Source organism: Maylandia zebra, linkage group LG3 (genome assembly GCF_041146795.1).
Source record: "Maylandia zebra isolate NMK-2024a linkage group LG3, Mzebra_GT3a, whole genome shotgun sequence".
Lineage (NCBI taxonomy): Eukaryota > Metazoa > Chordata > Actinopteri > Cichliformes > Cichlidae > Maylandia > Maylandia zebra.
In genome coordinates, this window is record NC_135169.1 from 24301975 (window position 1) to 24319496 (window position 17522).

At 42.9% G+C, this 17522-nt stretch overlaps 1 protein-coding gene across 3 annotated transcripts in view; it reads left to right on the forward strand.

Annotated features, from left to right (window-relative positions):
• The window catches only part of exoc6b (exocyst complex component 6B), a 130527-nt gene that overhangs the window by 30821 nt on the left and 82184 nt on the right, over positions 1-17522 (forward strand). For all 3 annotated transcript variants that reach the window (XM_004561120.4, XM_004561117.3, XM_004561119.4), the window contains exons 7-8: positions 3542-3715; positions 11667-11735. In XM_004561120.4, the coding sequence (XP_004561177.3) occupies positions 3542-3715; positions 11667-11735 (243 nt within the window). The remainder of the gene's footprint in view (positions 1-3541; positions 3716-11666; positions 11736-17522) is intronic.

Below are 17522 nucleotides of genomic sequence, written 5' to 3' on the forward strand. Positions count from 1 at the left end.
GGGATCGGTGGCTGTTGGTCTTTGGAGAAAAAAAGTTGTGCCTTAGAGTCGCAGCCAACACTTTTCAAAGGAGACAGCCTTTACTTTGAAGGCAAATGGTTTCAGTTTCCAGTTTGCCACATGCTTTTCAAGTGTTACCACAGCTCGGCGGGTAGCTTATGAGTGTTTGCAGATAAGATGCCTTGTTCCACGCAAACCAAGCAAGCTGCCACACTTGCCCATGGTAAAACAGTCACAAGGAGGTTTTTGTCATCCGATTGGGGGATGCAGATTCTCCCCTAGCACTGGGGTCACTGAGCAATCTGTTTCCAATCAACCTCCAGCTACCACTCTCCAGGCGGTTGGGGAGTGAATATTTTTAGTGGTTGCCAGATTGTTGCAGACTGGTCTCTAGTAACTGGGGCCTTGTTCACTTGACTCTACACTCAGAGACATCGACTCACCTCAGCCACATATTTAAGTCAGGACTGCCCTCCTATCGTTTCCACAGAGTAATTTCCGATCATTTAAAAAGTATTTAAAGTGATTTTACTTTAAATCATTATAGTGTGGCTGATTCCAAATGCTGTGCTGCCTTCCTTTTGTACACTTTTTATTTTTTTCTCACTCCATCACTCCAACTTTCCCATTTCTCTTTCCTTTTCTTCCCAACTCCTACTGTTCGTTTTCCGTCTGCTCCACTCCCCATGCCTCCCATGTTTCCCTCCTGTAACTGCGTCCCAGTTTCTCATGGCTTTTTTGTGCCGCAGATGACGCACATTCCCACACTTCTACTTCAAGCGCTGTACCGAATTCTGTCCCCAAAGAAAAAAACACAACAAAAGACGGGGCTAAAAAGGCTTCCCGGTTAAGAGTGAATGGTCGGGTGAGTGTGTATATAGTAATGTTAGCGGGCATGGATTCACCTGCTGAAGAATTCCGGAGCCCAACTCGACCGCCGCGCCGAGTTACTTTGACGCAGGTGCTGACGTCGCTGAAAACCTCTTCTCTTTTCTCCGCCATTCACAGGTTGCTGTCTTTTGTGGTCGAGCTATGTTAAGTTGTACATTTCTGAGTATTTGAACAATTACAAAGAAATGACTCGCAGACGCCTGTTGTTCTTTCAGCATTTTGATTTAATTCGATGTAAAGTAATTAGAGAAAACACTCAGAGCTCGGCACATTCCTCAGCGTTAGGCCTAAGCTCCTCCTGCAGCCCAACGACACTTTCCTGATTTAGTTTGTTCTTATTGTCCTCCATGACTCACTTGTCTTCTGTGGGTGTGTGTGTGTGCGTGTTTGTTTGTGTTTGGACATTAGATCAAAGATGGCATTGTGTTCATACACAAGCATCTCTGATATTGTGCTCTTCTGGGTTTGTGCCTATCTGCCCTGGTGTCCGGAACAGTTTTTCTCATTAACCTCGCATTAACAGCCCAAAACGAAGCATTTTGATGTGTATGACGTCTTTATTGACGTTCCATTCGACACATTTAAGCGCACAAAGCAGCCTACGTGTTGGCGCCAGTGATCAAGGAAGGTGTTTGCATAGGTTTTTCAAAAGTAGCCCGATGCGGATTTGGGTGTGGATGGAAAGGCATGCTGACCTCATTTCTGAGGGTTTTCCCACAGAAAAATGTTGGCGACCATGCTGCGCCCGAGGCCCGACTGGAGGAGGATTTCGAAGAAAGGCGAATGGTGGTCATGTTAAAGAGTTCAAAATGCACATCAGGTAGAGATAAATGACTAAAGACTTCAGATCAGTTTTATTTGTATGTAGAAGTGCAAGATGATGATCTCCTACCAGCGAGGTCCTGACAAAGACTTGGCCACCTCTGGAGTGACCGCGGCTCTGTTTTCACTCTGTTATGGAGACCAGCTTCCATTAATTTCTGACTAAAACTTCCTGTTTTTTAGTATTTTTATTTTTAGAGCTCATCATCGAGCACTGCCGCACAGGGAGATGAATGTATCACTTCCCACAGTAATCCCCGAACAGCGATGTAGACTCAGGACACAATTAGCATCAGAAATTACATTACACATGGCATTGTTTGGTAGGGGAATCTTTCCAGGTAGACCTTTCCATTTCCTGCTCTGCTTTACCCCACCTTCTTTTAAATGACCACGTTTTTGAGAAACTGAAATGACAGGATGAGTTGGACATTAACCAAATGCAGCTGTATATGCTGCACACGTGTGTGTTTGTGTTGCACTGACAAAAGAAGTGATGTGATCCTCACAGGACATTTTATTAGGTATAGTTTTTGAGTTGTGCGTTCAGAGCTGCCTTAATTCTTCGTGGCAGAGGTTCAAGGAGATGCTGGAAAGATTCCACGGAGATTTTGGTCCATACAGACGTGATAGCATCATGCTGCACATCCTTAATGTGAATCTCCTGTTCCACCACATTGCAGAGGTTCGCTGTTGAAGTGAGATCTGGTGACTGCGGAGCCATGTTGAATAGAGTGAACTCATTGTAATGTATTTGGTTGTCTTGAGAGCTTATTTGAGTTACTTTTGTGTTCCTGCCAGCGCAAAACAATCTGGCCATTCTCTTCCTGTATCAACAAAGCATTTTTGCCGAGAGATCTGCCGACCACTGGGTATTTTCTATATCAGTTTTGTATCCCTTATTACCTGTAACAAGGAGGTTGGTTTTTTTGGTGTTTTGTGCATGTATTTAAAGAGAACAAAGAAAATAAAATGAATTCATGCAAAATGAAATACTATTTCATTAGAAGTAAATACCGCTCAGAGAATGAGCCCTTCCTGTTTTATTTTTCGGACAGTTTTTGTCCTCCAAATTTTTTTTTTTTTTTTTTTTTTTGGTAAGCTTGAGTTTAAGGAACAGCTGAATCGAAGGCGTTGTCGAGCAAAAGCACAGGTCAGACATGTAATCTGTCCCTGTCTGCACTTTTATGTCTCGAGCACTAATTTTACGTGCTTTGTTTTCATCGACTCCTCATCCTTCCTGTCCTTCCCTTCCTGGCCTGCTATTTTCCCTCCTGTGTATTCTTAGGCTGCTTTGGTAAATCACTTTTATTGGCCATTTCCAACGGGACGAGGAGTGGCTCAAAAGGTCTAAACCGGTGACCTCGCAACACCGTCCACAATTTCTGACATTTTTCCCGAAATGTTTCTAAAACGAGGGGGGTACTGTGAGCAATAACCCGAGCATTTATTGCTCACATGCTGAGTTGGATTAATACCATTTCCCCGTTAGTGTCTGAAAGCAGTTTGTGTTTTTTGAATTTTTCCTGGGTTTGTTTTCTGCTCCGTCCCCTATAAAAGTTGTTGCACGTGAGGAGTCTTATTGCAGACAGAGTGTGAGTGTTATCAGACAACATCTGGTTTTGGTGTCAGAGCGTGAAAATCAAAGAGCTTCCATTGTTTTGCTCTGAAGTTGCGCCAGCACCTAAATGCAAATTCTTGTCTGTCGGACTTAAAAGAGATTCTGGGAAATGTAGGAAGTAACTGAAATGAACCAAACAATGCAGGTTTAAAATAATCCGTTGACCCTCGGTGGAGTTCTCATCTGCTTTTCTGTTTTGTTCTCCAGGCCCAGCTACAGCGCTCACTGGACAGCTCCGTCTCGCCTCAGCCGAGGGTCCTACTCGGCCGGCGCGGCAGAAAGGCGGCGCCGGCGGCGATTCGGGCTGGAATGGGTGTCAACCCGCTGTCAGAACAAGACACGGGAATTCTGGATGTGGAGGATGAAGAGGAGGAAGATGAAGTGAGAAAACTGCAAACACACACACAAAATCCAGACAACACGCAGCCTCCAATTATCTGGCTTCACCTTATTTGATGAAACAAACATCTCTATACTGATACGTTTGTACATCCAGTGCATCCCATTCATCTCAGATTGGTCCTTGGCAGAATCGTCTCTGATCTCGCCCCCATGGCGGGGTAAATGAGTCGCCAGGGCAGCTCAGACTTGTTTCCAAGCGAGCTGACATTCATTTTTATAACCCCTTAAACAGTCAGATAATTGTTGCCAATCCTGACCGTGGGTTTCCCCTAAGATTGGCAGGCTGGACCAATTTCGTTTGAAGTCTGATTATCCTTCAGTGTGGCCTCAGTTTTACTTGCTTCCTGCTGCGTTTTCTTTGTTGTTAGTCAGTTTTTAGTCTTTCTGTCCTTTCATCTCTTCCATGTGTCCTCTTCTTGCCCAAGGCTTATGCCGCTTTTTCTACGTGACTCTTTCTCTCTCTTTTTTTTTTTTTTTTTTTTGTCGTCTTCTTTTTCTTTCCATTCATTTCCTTTTCCTTCCACATTGACTGCGAATGTTTCTTCAGTCCCAGTAGTCTGAAGTCATTAGGTCCGGCCCAGGTGACATTTCTGATGTTTCCGGAGAGCGAACATTCATCCCACTGCAGCACGTAGCCCACGTAAACCAGCTTATACTGGGCGCACGCTCAAATACAACTACTGCTCGAAACATTGTACCAAAGTATTCAACATATTCAAAAGACTGTTCCCATGGGCTGGAGCAGATTCTAGTCTTTGAAAGGGAAAGGAGCGCAAATCAAACAGCTGAGGGTAAAAACAATTTATAAAAAAAAACTTGCTGAAAGATCATAAAGTAATGACTGGGCTTTCTGCCACTAGGCAAACCAACAAATAAATGCAGCTGGATGTTTCGTGGTCCGCTTGTTAAGTCTAATGCCTTTAGAGATTTCCGAATCCAAATGCTTCTTTAGATACTAAACGCAAACAAACACAGAGGGATCACTGAGAGGTAAAATAGTTCAAATTCTTTGATTTCCAATAAGATGATCAGTGTGGTGCTTCTCTCAGGTTTTGCAATTACGTGTAACTTGTGGGCATATTTACAAGGCTGAGGAGAGCCGCTGTGTGGTTGTTGTGATCTTAAGGTTAATGTCGACACTGAAGTCTTGTTTGGCCTGAGAGTGATTGTTTTCTGGAGTGTTCTGATATTTAGAATCTGTGTTGCGCTGTGTGTACAAAAGTAATTTTCGTAAGCTTAAAGACTTTCTACACCTCAGCACAGTGAAACTTTAATGTCCTCATGGCAGCTTGTTTTGTAGAAGTCCAACATAATAAATACACACAGACAGTGTTGTGCAAAGGTCTTCGGCCATGCCTCATTTATTCTTATGTTCTTAGGATCCAGAGATGTTTGGAAGTTTTTAAAGTCTTGAGAAATAATTCTGCAGTTCTTTGGACTTTGGCCTTTAACTTTTTTCAGTCGTTTTCAGTCCAGTCTTTGTACCTGACAACTTTCAGAGGAATGTGCTTTTTGTTTGTTGAACCACAAATGACAACTTAGGAAAATTCAATTTTAAATTTCGGCACTTTGTTCCTAGAAGCCTGTTGTAAAAACAAATCAGTTGGTTCCATTTTTTTTTTTTTTAGTTGAATCTACAAAAATGCCAAAGATAACAGTCTGACAGGCACACCAAGGTGATTCCCAAAGAGCAATTAGCTAAAAACTTGGCATATGTCAACATGGCATGCAGTGTGTCCTAAAACAATGTAAGGAAACTGGACAAACGAAGGAGCAAAGAAATATTCGTACTCAGAAATGTCTTCAGCAGATGAACAGTATCTGGAAGTCATGTCCTTAAGAAACAGAAAAAAATCCAGCAAAGACCCGACACAGGACCTGAGGGATCCATCTGGCCCTTCGTTGATCCGTCTGCTGGTCCCTGAAACCTCATCAGGAATGGTCTCAGCGGAAGGATGGCTGTCGAGAAGAATTGTTAAGGAAGTGGAACAGGGAAAAAAGACCGAGGTTTGCCAAATTGCATAAGAACTGGACTGAAAATCAAGGACAACATGTCTTATTGATGAATTCAAATTTGAAGTTTTAGGTTCAAATCCCTGTTAGTATATTTGAATGAGATCAAAGTTGCAACAGTGAGAATCTACAGCGATCTGATCTGTAAAACACGGCGGAAGTGCTGTCATGGTTTTGTTCTATCCACTGTTTAAAGAGCAACAGTGGATAGAACAAATGAATATCTGAATCTGTTAGTCCTACGTTTAGGAAAACCAAATCTTCTCCTTGATGGAAGCATCTGGAATTCTGGAGCGTAAAAGACGAAGAGGGTCCAAATGATGGAGGGTGATCATGCAAAGGTCTTCGCTTCATACAGTTCCTGAAGCTCATTAAAGGTGGAGCCAGTGCTGTTACAGCATACCCTGATACAGGACTAGTGCCACCAAAGAGCTGGTGTGTGTGTGTGTGTGTGTGTGTGTGTGTGTGTGTGTGTGTGTGTGGTTTTTTTCTTTTTTTTTCTTTTGTGTGTGTTTTTTGTGTGTGCGGGTGTTCGTGTCTGTTTAGATAACAGGTGACACCGCTGCACCTTTTGAAAAGGCGAGAGCCTCGGTAACAATTTAGTTGTTACATGATATTTAAAAAGAAGATAAAAAAAGCCTGTTTAGAAAAACAAAGTGAAAAGGAGTACATCAGCTGAAGGCTTCTTAAATCTGTTGAGGGAATAAGAATAAAGCTTCTAATAAACTCCTGCTAACTGCTGAAACGCCTGTAAACAAAAGCTCTGGACAGGCGGCCGAGGAAGGAACACATCAACGCTGTCAGTGAACATCTGTGACTGTGTCGCCAATATTAAACCTGCTCTAAATAAACGCTGACAGCTGGCAGTGACTCCTTTAAGAATTAAGAATAGTCTATACACACACACACACACACACGCACACACACACACACACACACACTCATCATGACTTTATCATCTGAATGTAAACTGTGACCGAGCCCAGCTGGAGCAGACCCGGTCCGACCGGTCAGTCAGTGCGCCCAGATTGCATCTGTAATTGGCCCGACAGTCATTAAGTGTGTGTCCAGCTTCAGACACTCGAAATAGTCTCCTCATAGGCGCGTGTCTCGCCACTTGGCAGCCATCTTGGCAACATCTCCAGGCACTTATTTCAGGTTAACAAGAACAGGCAACCTATTTATGTGAAGAGGAAGTGAAATATAACTGCATTTTTGAATAGAAGCAGCAGTCAGATCTGATTTTTTAAAAAAACAACAAAAAAACCCAAACCTTTAAAAGTTAGATGACTTTGCCCTAAAATAAGGTCTGAAAAGCTTTTTTATGTTTCTGCCACACGTACACAGTTTCATAACATCGCAGCTCCATAACAGGCTAGATCATGTCTCCAGCTTATCCTCCCAGCCGAGCACGGAACAAATGACATGTTAGTTCACAGTGAGGGCCCTCCTTATGAAATTAGGCAAATCTGAAAAAGTTCCCATCTGGCTGCCTCAGAATCACCTGATTGTCGTGTATAACAGCTTAAGTGCATTTAAGTGCATTTAGTGAAGCCGTGCAGTATATTACTGTCAGACTGTGAAATTGTTCCGTGCTCCAAATTAGATAGGGTTGGATTGAAATTCGACTCTTTTACTTCTATATTTTTTCCTGCAGAAATGACAGCCATATGAAATTTTCAGGGGTAAAGAACTTGTTAAACTTCTGTTTAAAACTGCAGCCACACACACGCAGTTCACGCCAAGTAAAAGTTTATTTTACTTTATTTTGCTTTCCCCCCTTCTATCTGTGACTAACTTTGAGCTTTAAAATCATGAGATGTATGTATGTATATATATATATATATATATATATATATATATATATATATATATATATATATATATATATATATATATATATATGTGTGTGTGTGTGTGTATGAGACATGATAGTTTAGAGTTTTAGTCTAAACTATCATGTCCACCAGTCTAATATCTGTGATTTTTTTTTATTTTTTTTTTATTACTATACAAAAAGAACAAAACAAAATTGGGTGGGACTCACTGACTGGAGATTTGTGCTTCAGGGGGAAATCTATGTTGTAGCCACACCATGATCTGACATGCATCGCCCTAGAAGTGTAACTGCACATCAGGTCGATGCAGCCCGCCACTATTTTGAGTAGCCTGTTCAGTACCATTGATTACAGCTGTGCTTTTCCATCTACGTTTTTAACACAGTTTTTTGAAATAATCTTTGATAGAACAACAACTACCATCTACCATAAGGAACCATAGCATCAATGTAAGGACTCACAGCAAATTCTTGGTGGGCGATTTCTGAAACTACTAAAATGTACAACGACGTGGAAAAACGTCAGTAACAAATATGTTTGCCGCTGGAAAAAAATATGAACACAACAAAGAAGGAAGGAGGAAAAAATGTCTCAGCATTCCATTTTTTTTCTGTCGGCTGGGACATGTAAAGGTGTGTGGGGTTTTTCTTAGCCTGTGGGGAACTCCAGGCTGGTGTCCTGAAGGTTTTAAATGTGTCCTTGATCCAACACAGCTGATTTAAATGGCTAAATGACCTCCTCAACATGTCTTGAAGTTCTCCAGAGGCTGGTAATGAACCAATCATGTGATTCAGGTGTGTTGACCCAGGGTGAGATCTAAAACCTGCGTGGCAGGCCCTGGAGTTCCCCACTCCTGGTTTAAACTAAACTCTGGTTCGTTTCCCCCCTTGGTGCAGTTTACTTGTGCCAATTTGAATCTTACTCTGAGAAACAACCACACTGAGTCTGTGGGGGGAAAAAAGAAAGAAAGAAGGTCTGTACAGGCTAGCGGCTAGCTGTGAAATTCATGTTCTCCAAACGTCCAGAACACAGCACCATCTGAATGTATTCACTTTTATTAGTCAGGTCCAGGCACATCTGGACAGTAAGCTGACTGAGCATTCTCACGTTGTTTTCAGTGACGCATTTTCGTTCGCTTAAGGTTCACTTTGATTTTTCTGTGTGTGAAAAGAAAAGAAAGCCAGTGAAAGGCTACAAGTTTACAAACCCATCAACTGATTCAGATCGGAGTAAATGAGCTGTGAAGGTGTGAAGATGCCCTTATAGGAATGGTGGGAACACACCTGCTGACTTCCTCATGCTGTCCACATATCGTACAACAAAAGAACTGCCGGCACACAGTTAAGTTTGGAGAAAAATGTTCAAATACTATGAACTTGTGGAAATCGTGTCAGGGCAGCAAAGCGGGCACAAAGCATTTTGACACTGAACTCTTCAAGTCATCCCTCGCGGGATCAGAGTTCCTTTTCGGAGCCTTTTGTTGTTCTTGCTCGGGGAAAATAAAGTACAATGAGGTTAAGGAGAGAATAGAGCTGAACTTGTCACCCCTGTGCTGCCATTCTGTTTTAAGGTCCCTGTCGTCCCCTTGGCTTTATTTATGTCCTGTAAACTTGACTCAACCTTCTTCACAGGAAGACCTTGGCTCGAACAAAGACCTGACCCCGTGGCCGTCAGGGTTACGACCGCGTTGGCGCCGCTGGCTGCAGCGATGCCAACCATCAGCGTCACGTCTCCTCACGCCAACCCTGCCTCTCCATCACTTCTTCTACTTCCCTTCATTTACAACCATCCCTCATGTTTGTTCCTCACTCCTTTACCTTATCTTCTAATTCTTGTTTCTTTTGGCTTGTTTCTCACCTTTATGTTTTTCATCTGCTTCCTCTGGTTCCGTTCATCCTTTTTCTTTCCACCTCTGCCTTTTGAGTCATTTTTGGTTGTCTTTAAGTTTTACCTGCCTGTGTTTATATTCCCCCCCCTCTAATTCTCAGCTCTTCCTCTGTCTTTAAGTGGTACAACTCTTTGGTTTTGTTTTTTGTTCTTGTTCTTATTGTTTTGGGACCCTTGTTTGTGTGCGGTTACATCAAAGCTGGCATTGTGCTTTGCCTCTAGTGAGTTTTACAGAAGGCAAACTTTCCAGAGGGCAAAAGGGCAGGGGACAGAGGATGTGGGCAGGGAGGAGGGACTGGAATGATGGTTAGATCGAGGGATAGATGCTAAGAAAAAGAGGTATGAGTAACTCGTAACAGAAGACTCCCTGAAAGCTTCAGTTCACTTCAGATGGCAGTGACATATGAGAAGTTTGAATTGAGTGTTGATCTGTTTCTGCCAGTATTTATACCCATACTTTGTCTCAGTTCTGTTAATTAAACCTAACCTGCATGATGTTAAAGGCATCCTAACCAACACAAATAGAATAATTCAATGATTGTCAGTGAGTAGTAAATGGACCGGTTCTTATTTGGCACTTTTCTGCCTGAAAGTAGAACAAAATGGCTCCTTCACACTCTGATGAATGCATTGGAAGAAACTCTGGGTTCAGTATCTTGCCCAAGGATGCTTTGGCATGCAGACTGTAGCAGCCAAGGATCGAACCACCAACCTGCCTATGACCTGCACCATCTCCTCAGTCACAGCCACTCCATGATAGTTAAAACCTCAGTATCCAGTGCCACTAACACTAGAAACGCCAAACGGGTTGCTTTAAAAATCATCCGACTTTGGTAAATTGAAACTGTGTCAATTCATATTTCATGGCTTTTTCCTAAAATGGGCTTATTCATTATTAGTCTTTTGTTATGAAGGCTGATATAAGATGAACCAGAGCTAGCTAGTTGTGATGAATATGTAGGGGACTGTAGTTTAATAAAGATGAATAAAAACTGCAGGGCGAGTCATGGGTGGCAGCAGGGGGAAGCGCAGCTGAACAAAGTCCGGAGTTTAGAGAACTTCAAGCAAATGGAGCAGCAAGCTCTGAGATCAGTGTTAAACTTATGGCTGTGAATTATTCAGTCTGTTTCACAGGAAGTGACTGTTTTGTTTTGTTTGTTTTAAATATAAATATCCTTGTTTAAGCACAACTGATACCACCTTGAATCTTTCCGTAATGTTCCTCCACATTAAGTTATTTCAATGAGTAACTGTACTGTTTGTTTTACCCTTTATGCAGGTAAAATATCTTAGAAAATATAATGAAATTAAATTAATAAAAACCCCTAAAACGTATATTCTAAATTTGTCTAATCTTACAGTGAGGAAAAGAATTAGATACTGTGTCTGTTAAAGCAAAGTTGCAGCCTCCAGGGCTGGAAAGTTGAGACATGCCAAAACCGGCAGTTCCTCTAGTGGCCACTTGAGGCCAGCTCCCGAAAATCATCTCCACTGACTCCTTTGTTAGAGTTAACAGCTTTATAGCAGAAGTAAACGTGTTTGCAGCCTGGTAACCACTTCATTTTTTTTGCTCTGCCATTTAAGTTTTATTTTACGGGCGACCGTGGCTCAGGGGGTTGGGAATCGCATCTGTAACTGGAAGGTCGCCGGTTCGATCCCCGGGCTCTCTGTCCTGGTCGTTGTGTCCTTGGGCAAGACACTTTACCCTACTTGCCTACTGGTGCTGGCCAGAGGGGCCGATGGCGCTATATGGCAGCCTCGCTTCTGTCAGTCTGCCCCAGGGCAGCTGTGGCTACAACCGTAGCTGCTTCCACCAGTGAGTGAATGAATAGTGGCATTGTAAAGCGCTTTGGGTGCCTTGAAAAGCGCTATATAAATCCAATCCATTATTATTATTATTATTATTATTATTATTGAGGTTGGAGGCTGTTCATTATTAGGGACGCGGCCTGTTTTATTCTTGCCGTTCACATTTCCCTCGTCTGTTTCACAAACACAATCATTTGTCTCTGTCTTGCCCCTCGTTGCCATCTTTGTCTCTCTCTGGTTAGAATCTCAGGTTTGGTTTTACTTTGCTTGGCTTTAACCAAAACAGGTGTTGCCAAAACTTGTAAAAGAAAACTGAAGACGGGCTGGTTGATTGCAGTTTATGAACTGAACATGTGAACTGTGCAAATTGTTTCCCCCTGCAGGTCCCAGGAGCTCAGGACTTGGTGGATTTCTCTCCAGTTTACCGCTGTCTGCATATCTACACTGTGCTGGTGAGTTCATTTTCTCATTTTCTGTTTTATTTCTTCTGTGCTCTTTTTTTCTTTTGTCTCAAATCAAAGATGCAGAGCTGTTTCTTTCCTCCATCCATGAGCGCTTCAGTTTTCCAGCTTAAGTGAAGCCGCAACTCCTTTCTGATCAGCTCGTAAAGGTGTATCTGCCTGTATTTCCTGTGCATGTGATTGACTGAAGTAACAATGTTGTTTGTTGCATCCTTTGTACTGACTTTGTTCTGCCTACATCAGGGCTGGGTGATTTATGGTATTAGCTTTATGAAAACAAGATGCTTTGCTGCTCTGCTTTGGTTACAAAGTTCACTCCTTTCCTTTGGAGCGCTGGGCTCACGTTGTTCCCTAAAAGCTTAAATCTACTAGCTGTTTAGTTCAGCTCGAGCTGAGATGACTAAAAGGAAGCTTTTGGTCCACAGCGTCCACATAAAGGAGGTCAAACCTACACAGGTTCTGCAGATGAAGCTCGAGAAGGATTATTAACAGCTGCCTTTGACTCCAGAGTGTCAGTGCCATGTGACAGTCAGCTTTGACTCTGTCACCAGAGGCAGACCAGCAGTGCTTGGCCTCATGAGATCGGGGCTGAATTTTCTCCTTTTTTTCCTACCCTGTGTCCAGCTCATCATATTGTGCAAAAGTATTAAACCTACTTTCATTTCTTTATATTTTACACCACTGACTGAAGCATAGCTCCAAAACATGATAGAGCCTCCAAATATCATGTTTGGCTCATTTATTTCTCATTCATGAGATGTGATTGTTGACATCGTTCAGCCCTGCTCAGTGGTTTGCAGCAGCATCCTCTTCATCGCCTACAACAGCCAGCGATAATGAGGAGGCCCGCTTCTTTTGCTTAAATGTCAGAATCTGCTTGTGCCCAGCTCTGAGGGTGACCTGGCACAGAGGGGGTAAACGACTTCGGTACGACGGGGCCTCCAGCTCGAGCCTGGCTTCGCTCCAACCAGACTGCAGAGAGAACTCGCGTGTCTCGTCTCACTTAGAGTGAAAGTGACATGGGTGGAGGTGCCACGAATGGGTTAGCTGTGCATTCAGGTTCTCTGTGTGAGTGTGCGTTTGTTTGCATTTGTGACTTTGTAGGACTTTGTAGGGGACGTTATCAGGCCAGCACAGCCAGAGGGTCGGGGTATGACAGGGGGACAGGAAGTGCATGACAGGAAGGAGAAAGTGAACGGGCAAAAGAGTGAGGGAGGGAGTAGAAAAGCAAGGCTGAGGTTAAAGAAAGGTTAAGCAGGGCACGATGGTGGAGGAGAAACAAAGAGAGAGAGGTCACAGAAGGTTTAGACAGGTGACGACGTGGGTGAAGAAAGTATAAACACACAAACACTTTATTTTCTGGCTTTAAATGTTTGTGTGAAGCTGAACGGTTTCCCTCATTTAACTTAAAACACTGCATGTCCCCTTAAAGAAAAGATTACAGTTCTAAAAACTTGGTTTTTTAGGGCCCTTTTAAGGAAAAACCTGCAGCAGAAGGAAAGAAGGAAAGGTCATGAAAAAATTTATAAAATATATAATGTAGCACAATAGCGAAGCCAAGTGGACTGCTGCAGGTTTTTTTTACTCTACATACATTTTTAAAATGTATATGTATACAGACTGGTTCGTGTATTTTGAGCTGGATAGGTCCATAAATCTGTCATTTATTTTTTGTTGCAGGGCTGTATAAACATAATTAGCAATTTTTTTTTTTTTTCGATCGTCACGTTAAATCACATCACCCATCAGTGGCTGCCCGAGCCACCGTGTAGGACAGATTTGTGTGTTTTGGCCCTGGTGTGTATATGACAAGGTTAGGAAAAGTGTATTTGCATGAAGTGCTGTACTACCGATCTACAGTTTCTGTAATGATGTAACCACATGTGGAAAAAATATGAATAACTGTGTATAAAGTAAAAATGAAAGATATCAGTGACCCAGTGAAGAATGAGCTAGGTGTAAGAACCACTCATGTATGGCACCGAGCTGAGCTTTCCAAGTGGTGGTGGGGGGGGGGTGGATTAAGAGATTAAGATTAAATAGCTGGGGTCAGCCATGCAAATCAAGGAACAGTCCACAAGAGAGATGAAGAAGAGAGTGCTGGCAGGGTGGAATGGGTAGAGAAGAGTGTAAGGGGTGATTTGCTGCTATTTTTTACAGGATGGTATCATCGTTCCTGCTGTGATGTATGATTTGGAGACTGTGGCACAGATGAGAGGTCAAGATGCCAAGATCTTCACTCCAAGTGAACAGAATGAACAAGACATGAGTACAACTGAAGGACAACTTGATGGATTTGGAGACTGAGTTAGAGAGGCAGAAGGATGATGTATATATTGGAAGATGGAGAAAGTACAGCACATGTAGGAAGTATAGGTAAATAAAGTTTCAAAAAATACAACAAAATAAATAATGGTAGAATAGTACAATAAAGTGGATCTGTGGCATAAATAGCTCAATAAATTCCCCAAACCAAAATAAAATATACTGCTTCTAGAGGGAGTGGTCAGCATCTGATTGGTTGAATCAAGTAACAGGTGAGGTGTTATTGGTCCGCGGGGAGGGAGGAGAACTACCATATGGTGATCTTTCTCATCTTACTGACCCCTTAAAGCTGAACTGCACCCTTAATGATGTGGAAGAGGCAATCAGAGAGGAAGGTTATGAGAAGAGCGGGGGTCACAGGAAGGGAAGAAGGGAGCATTGAGATGTGGAGGCTAAGCAGGAGGAGTGAAAAGTGGAAGGAAATAAGAATTTTCCACAAATCTCAGTCATTAGAGCCTCAGCAGCACTTGAACCAGCCCTGCTGTATGTTGCTGAGGCCTCAATCAGCTGATTGGAGATAAGCTGTTGCAGAGAGTAGGGAGCAGAGGGAGGTCACGGGGAGGTTAAAAGGGCAAAAACAGGAAGACGAGGGTGAAAATGCAGCGAGACGAGAGAGGGGAGGATGGATGAGAGAGGAGGAATGAAGCACTCGAGATGAAGGAGAAAGGGGGGAGGAAAGGAGCACGCTGCTGCTCGGGAAGGTGTTGAAAGGATTGACCCCTGAACCTTTGGGGTCACACACTCTTAGTCATTTATGTTCCCCCTCCTCCTCCTCCTGCTGCTGCTGCCATTTGAGATTTTGTTTGCGTTTCTATTAAAATGCAGAAAGGACACAAGATTAAACAGACACACTCAAACTGTTTTGTGTGTTAAAATAAGCTGTGCTGCGGCGCTTTGAATGACAAGCTGTCGGGTGGAGATGTGGATTTAATATCAGAAAATAAAACCCCACACACACACACACACACACACACACACACACACACACACACACACACACACACACACACACACACACACACACACACACACACACAGTCTGATTGTTAAATGTTTGAGAATGTCTTGTACTTCCACAGGCACACGCTTGTAGCACTTTCATTTATTTTTGTAGCAAACCTGGACGTAGAATCCCATTTGCAATCAAGACCAACCCCCCCCCCCCCCCGTCCACTCTTCTCCCCGCTTTCCCTTTTCCACCTTTAAGGCCCACAATTTTCCACCCGCTGTGGAGCAGCGGCGAGCCCGAACAATACTCCTTTGTTACACTCGCACACGTACCGCACGTTGACAAATGTGGGCAGAGCTGCGATGGATGTAAACACGGGCCTAAAGCCCAGCGTGTCGGGCAGAGACGAGGGGAAGGAGAGGCGAGGTGAGCGGCGGTAGCAGCCAGTCCATCAAACCGGTCAGACTGGGAACTCTGAGCTACAGCACGACAGCTGGAACAAAGCAGCTGCTCTAACAGATCCTTGAGTCTTTAAAAAAAACATTTTTTTAGAGAGCATTAACATATACAGGCAATTCGTCTAGTAGGTCTTTTATTTTGAAAGTTCCCTTGCTTCTAACCAACTACTTCTGCTCCTTCTCAGCTTGTTTTTCTTAAATAAAGTAAAAATAGTCGAGCATCCCTTTTCCAACTAGGAAAAACATGTAGCTGCTTGGAGATTGAAGCATTTTTTTCTGGACTTTTTAGCCTTTATTTTGACAGGACAGTTCTGAGTTGACAGGAAAGCTGTTGCACGCATCAAAACATCCAGGCCTCTGCAATAGCCTCACAGCATTTGGGTCACATGCTCAGCCCTACTACCTACGCTGGTGCCACCAGATAGTTGTGGAGGTTGAGCATGCAACGTCTTCAACCTCTGAGCGCCGATTGGCAATCACACAGGTCACACGGTGGAAGTTAGCCTCTCTCCAACAATTGCGGTCCGACTCGGTCACTCTCACAGATTGCTGAAGCTTCATTACCTTCTTTCTTACCCCTCCGGTTTGGAAAAACCTGCCAGAGATGTAAAGTTGCAAAATCGTTCTTCTTTACCTTTCTTAAAGGGAGACAGGGGCGTAGAGGGCAATGTGTGATAAGAGCTATACATTTGCTAAATGAATTTTTTTTGTATTGAATATGATATAAAACTAGTGACTGAGACTAGAAATCAAACAGTGTTTTCAAAGACTTAAAAAGAAATGAAAAGTCTATTTCATGTAAACACTCTTATTGTTGGATGCTTATAATAAACATGGGCTGAAGTTTCAAATAAAGGGGTCAGGTGATGGGATGTTGGGCTATAGTGGAGGAAAATGTCTATAAAGAGATCAAAAAGGTGAAAAAAGACTGACTTCTTGACCTTTAGCAAGCAGATGTGTTTACTTCAGTAAAGGTGGAACACTTATGCTCAGTCACGCTCACTCCAGTGGGAGACTGTAGTCGTTTATTTAAGAGGGGAACCGGCTTGTTATACTGTTTTGTTGTAATTACACTGCTGATTGGCGGATGTGCATATAAAACAAAGATTCACATAATGAAGTTGGTGTGTGAACAGGTACATTCTCAGTATGGTCATCTCAGACAGTATGGAGCGCAGGAGTAGACAAGCCCCACCCACCAGTTCCTCACACCCTATGTTTGTGTGGGGCAGCCAATCAGAAGAAAGCTGGTGCCATGAACATAAATAGTCTGTGAGCAGTTACTAGAAACATTTGTCTTTCTTTGTTAGCAGGTTTTTGTCGGGTTCATGTTGTTGTAATTTATTCACGTCTGATCCTCGTGCTGTCTGATCCGTTCTTTCTTTGATTCTCTGCTGGCTCCGCCTGCTGGTGTTCTTCTCTCTTTCAGCTCCTCTCTGTTTCGTTTATCTCTCCTCACCTTCTCTGGTGATGTTATATTGTCGCACAAACACTCGTGCTGATCTCAGCCCGTGTTTCTCACCCCGTGCTCACGCTCTCTCAGGGACAGCGAGCGCTGTATAATGCAGAGTTCACAGCGGTTTGATGCCTCTCATTTGTTGAATACACATTGTTCCACTGAGGGTCAAACTGGGAATTAAAAAACAGTTTTGTCACCTCCAAACAAGCTCAACCTAGTTCTGACACACTACCAGGGAGAGCTGTATTTCTACCATTCACCACATTGTTTTGTTGGTATCTTTGTTTTCAAAGGGCACGGTTTAATCAAGGGAACGACTAAAGAGTGTAGCTGAGCATGATGCCAAAATCCACATAAAGCACTTTAGATCTTAATTTTTTTTAACAAATACTTTTTTGTTGATATTCTTTTTTTCTTTATTTAAGTTTTGAAAAGGAGCGCGGACAGATAAAGCATGAAGGACAAGGTTGTTTGCAAACCTTAGAAATACAAAAGGGCAACAGACGGAGAGCGAGAAAGGAAACTGTCCTTTATGGCTCAGAGACACTAGAGTCAAAATATGACGCCCATCGTATTATATTCATATT